This window comes from Calidris pugnax, unplaced genomic scaffold (genome assembly GCF_001431845.1).
Source record: "Calidris pugnax isolate Ruff unplaced genomic scaffold, ASM143184v1 scaffold177, whole genome shotgun sequence".
Lineage (NCBI taxonomy): Eukaryota > Metazoa > Chordata > Aves > Charadriiformes > Scolopacidae > Calidris > Calidris pugnax.
The window spans coordinates 1,440,285-1,444,524 of NW_015090909.1; the positions used below are offsets into that span (position 1 = coordinate 1,440,285).

At 51.0% G+C, this 4,240-nt stretch overlaps 1 protein-coding gene across 15 annotated transcripts in view; it reads right to left on the minus strand.

Moving 5' to 3' along the window:
• Nucleotides 1-4,240, minus strand: part of PAX6 (paired box 6) — a 28,306-nt gene that overhangs the window by 10,685 nt on the left and 13,381 nt on the right. For 5 of the 15 annotated variants that reach the window (XM_014949285.1, XM_014949281.1, XM_014949283.1 and 2 more), the window contains 4 exons: nucleotides 2,965-3,095; nucleotides 1,992-2,033; nucleotides 1,683-1,898; nucleotides 962-1,127 (listed from right to left, as the gene is read on the minus strand). In XM_014949285.1, coding sequence (XP_014804771.1) covers nucleotides 962-1,127; nucleotides 1,683-1,898; nucleotides 1,992-2,033; nucleotides 2,965-3,095 — 555 coding nt within the window. Of the gene's footprint in view, nucleotides 1-961; nucleotides 1,128-1,682; nucleotides 1,899-1,991; nucleotides 2,034-2,964; nucleotides 3,096-3,582; nucleotides 3,794-4,240 lie in introns of those variants that run through there. The other 10 variants (XM_014949289.1, XM_014949288.1, XM_014949291.1 and 7 more) reach the window with 7 other exon arrangements.

The window sequence follows — 4,240 nt, forward strand, 5'->3', positions numbered from 1 at the left end:
AATAATCCAAAACTGGGGGTTGGGGGGGGGAGCGAGGGCTCCGCTCTATCTTTCTAGTGTCCTTCATAGATTGTTTTCTTCTCTTAAAACTGACATGTCTAATTGGCAAGCGGTGCCATATCGTGTCCAGAGGTCTCCTGTGGAACATTTCTACAGCTGTCTCCTTCAACTAGACGCTTATTCATGTCGCCTTAATGAGAAACAAAACGATCTCTAATGAGCAATTACATAGCGACAGAATTGTTCCCATAACAAATTCTTGCGTGTGACAGAAACATCCTTTGTACCAGATATTCCGCACACTGTTACCGATTTTTTTTTTTTTTTCCTTGCGGGGTGAAAACAAAAAGCAGGTTGTTGTATATAGACACCTCTTCTAAAGGAATGACCACAGCCAGGGAGAGAGCCGAGCCTCAACAGAGCCCGCACACAAAAAGAAGCCATTAACCATCTTAAGTATGTAACGTAACATCCCATTATCCTTCATATTATCCCCTTGTCATTCCTACAACAAATACCTATTAATCTTCAGGATAAACAGTTTCCTATATTTACAAAGTTGTTTCGGGTCCATTGAGGAGGAACTATAACCAGCCCGACGGAGATACTGACCGATCCTCCCGGCTTTACAAACCCCAGCGCGGGAAGGCGACCCGGGCGGGGGGACCGGGAGCCCTAATTACCGGGCTTGATGGGCGAGGTTAAGGATCAGCCCCGGGAACCCTCCCGGCTGCCGGCACCGAGGTTTTGGCGACGGCGGCGGTGGCTCCCGGGCTGCCTTGCCCACCGGGACCGACTCACCGGTCACCGCCACCCATCCTTCCCGGTGGAGGCGGCCGTCGGGGGACGCCCGGAGCCACCCGTCCCGGGGAAAATCGCACGGGGAGGGGGTCGAGGAGGGGGGGGACCCGCGTCGGGGGGTCACCTCCGCTGAGCCGAGCCGAGCCGGGTTGTCCCTTACCTTGGGCGGGCTGGCCGGGTACCGACGTGCCGGGGTACCAACCGGGCCGGGTGCCCCAGGTCCCCGTCTGCCCGTTGAGCATCCTTAGCTTGTCGTACATCCCGTCGGCACCCATCTGTTGCTTTTCGCTAGCCAGGTTGCGTAGGACTCTGTTTATCGACGACACCTGGAAGGCAAAGGACAGGAAAAGGCAATGGTAGTGCGGTAGCGCGCTCCCCGCCAGCCACCCGCGCAACCCACTCCGCGCCCCTTTCCGCGCCTTCGCCAGCCAAGGCTGGGGTTGGGGGGTGCGGCTGCGGCCGCCCTGTACCGCCGTGTCCCAGCCGCCCCCGACGCGCTTACTGCTGGTGGTGGTGCAAACAAACAAACAAACCACGGGGGGAAAAAAAAGAAAAAAAAAAAGAAAAAAAAAAAAAAGGAGAAAAAAAAAAAAAGCCCCAAACCCAACCCTGCAAAACCAGAGTGATGGCTTCGACTGATGCTCGCAGTCCTGAGGCGCCAGGCGCAGGGGTGACCCGCATATTTATTTTTTATTTTTTTTTCTCCCTCCTTAAAGGCATTTGTCAGAATCTGTATGAAAAAATGCGTCTGACCCTGCCACATGCAAATGGTTTGAACCTGCTATCCTCTCATCTGATATCAAAACAAAGGAAGCAGAGGCTCGCTACGGCTACCCAGCATTGTACACAGCACACAGGGAAGGTTTTTTTCATGAACTTACACTGGGTATATTATCGTTGGTACAGACCCCCTCTGATAGTAATCTGTCTCGAATCTCCCACGCAAAGATGGAGGGGCACTCTCGTTTATACTGCGCTATTTTGCTTACAACTTCTGGAGTCGCTACTCTCGGTTTACTACCTCCGATTGCCCTGGGTCTGATGGAGCCAGTTTCGTAATACCTGCCCAAAATTTTACTCACACATCCATTCGACACCTGGATAGGGAAGCGGACAGAAAATCACATTATTAATAATTTCAAGACAAAAATAAAATTGTTTAAGTATGCATTAAACAATGACAAGCTTACGTTTTGATTGTCCAGCACTTGGACTTTTGCATCTGCATGGGTCTATAACACAAAAATATACCTTAAATGGTATGAGAACTTACTTAGAGAGTCTTTTTTTTCTTTAAAAAAAAAAACAAAAAACATTCGTGGCCCTACCCTCTACAAAAGTGATTACTTTAAAAACATTTGGAAGGAAAAAAAAAAAGTCTGGTCAAAACGTAATTCTTTTTTACCACTACTGTTAAAATACGCCTTAAATGCGAACAATAGCTAAGCCAGACTAGTCTCCATCGTCCTCACTGCTCTCAGACAGAGTACTTGCGGGGGACAGGGTGAGTGAGGGGTTATCGAGACCTACATTTACAATGTACCCCTGAGCTGCGCCAGATCGCGTTAGTGTCCATAAAGACAGATTCCGGGCTAAAATAGCGTGGCTTTGAGGGGGTTTCTTTTTTTTTTTTTTTTTTTCTCTTTTTCCCCTTCCCCTTTTTTTTTTTCGCTTTTTGGAAAAAAAAAAAAAAAAAAAAAGGTAAAAATAAAAAAGCAGCAAGCCACGCCAAATGCATACAGATCTCACAAAATCATAAGTAAATACCGGGGAAGGGCGGAAGGGGGGAAGAGGGGAAGGAGAGGAAACTGAAATTATGCCGAGCCGTATAATTCAGTTTATTACAGCGAACTAACTGTAACGAGAGTGCAGGTTATCACCGGATGGAAATAAAGGGGAACAGAAAAAAATAAATTAGGAAAATATTTTAAAAGGTATTTTTAAAGGCGTAGAAAGGTCTATTTGCAGCAATAATCAATATAAGCGGATGGATCGTTTTATTAGGCTGGAAGGCGGGTGGTGGTGGCGGTGATGGTGGGTGGGTGGGTGCGTGTGTGTTTTGGGGAGGGGGGGGGTCGGCAATTAGCGCCTTGGCGGGCAGCGGTGGACAAAGCGGCTGCGGAGCGGAGCGGTGGGAGGACATGGGGACGCCGCCGCCTTCACCTGCAGGATCCGTGAGATGTCGCAGGGCCGGGCGCCGCTGTGAGCGAGTTCCACGATCTTCTGCCGCGTGGAGTCGGGCAGCGGCCTCCCGTTGACGAACACCCCGCCGAGCTGGTTCACGCCGCTGTGACCTGCGGGGAAGCACAGCGCCCACCATAGCACCCTCCGCTCCCCGCGCAGAAACCCCCGCGCAGCCGCCCGGCCGGCCGCTGCTCCTCTCAATCTCTGCCTCTCTCTCTCCTCTCTCTCTCTCTCTCTTTCCTCTCCGAAAAGCGGCGAACCTCCCCCCCCCCAAAAAAAAACCACCACAACGAACCCAGCCCAAAATATTCCCAGAATATTCCTGGTTGGATCGCTTTGGGTTGCTTCCTTGCTTTGCCATTATTTTTTTTCTTCCCTATTCCTCCCCTACCACCCCCCACCAAAATAAATAAATTAAAAAAAAAAAAAAATTAGAAAAAAAAAAAAAAAAAAAAAAAAAAAAAAAAAAAGAGGAAAACCCGAGGAAAAGCCAAGGAAAAGGCAAAGCCCAGAGCCCACGGAGCCTGCCTGCATCCGCACAGCCGCAGCTCGCTTCGCCAAAAGCCAAAGCGAGAGGCTGCCTCGCCAGTGCCCAACCTGAAGCTCCAGGCTTTGGAGGAAGTCTCCCTGGAGAAGCTCTGCTCTACGCGCTCTCCGCTCTCCTCTCTTTGGAGCCTCCTGATAAATTGACTCCAAGAGCCCAGGCTTCTTAGCAATAAATAAGCTCCAAATATAGAAGAGGGGGAAAATATGATGAGCCTCTCTGACATTTGTCTTTAAAATAAAACTAGCTGCACGTCAAGTTTGAGCTTAATTTCTGGAAATAGGCGGAAGTCGCCCCGGATCATGCATGGAAGGCTAATTGAAAAGATCAGTTGGAGCACTTGTGGCAGGCGTGTCACTTTATGACAGTACTCTGCTTTTGAAAATTGCATCGTCACGACAAATAGTAGCATGATAAAACGACCCTTTCTGTCCGCATTTGGATATCACTCAGACTAGATTGAACTCTCCTCGCTCTCCCTCCGAGGGAGGCTGCGGTTGGAGGTAGCCGCGGGCTCTGCGCGGACACAACCGAGGGGGCGCGCTCCCCCGCGCAATGGATTCAAAGTGACATCGGGGCCGGGGAATTTGCCGCCCCGGCCCAACAGCGCGGCCGGCGCAACGACCTGCGCTTCCCACCGCGGGGAGAAGGAGCCCCGCACCTCCCTCCTTCCCTCCCCGCCTGCGCCCCGGGGGTCGGGGCGGCGGGGGG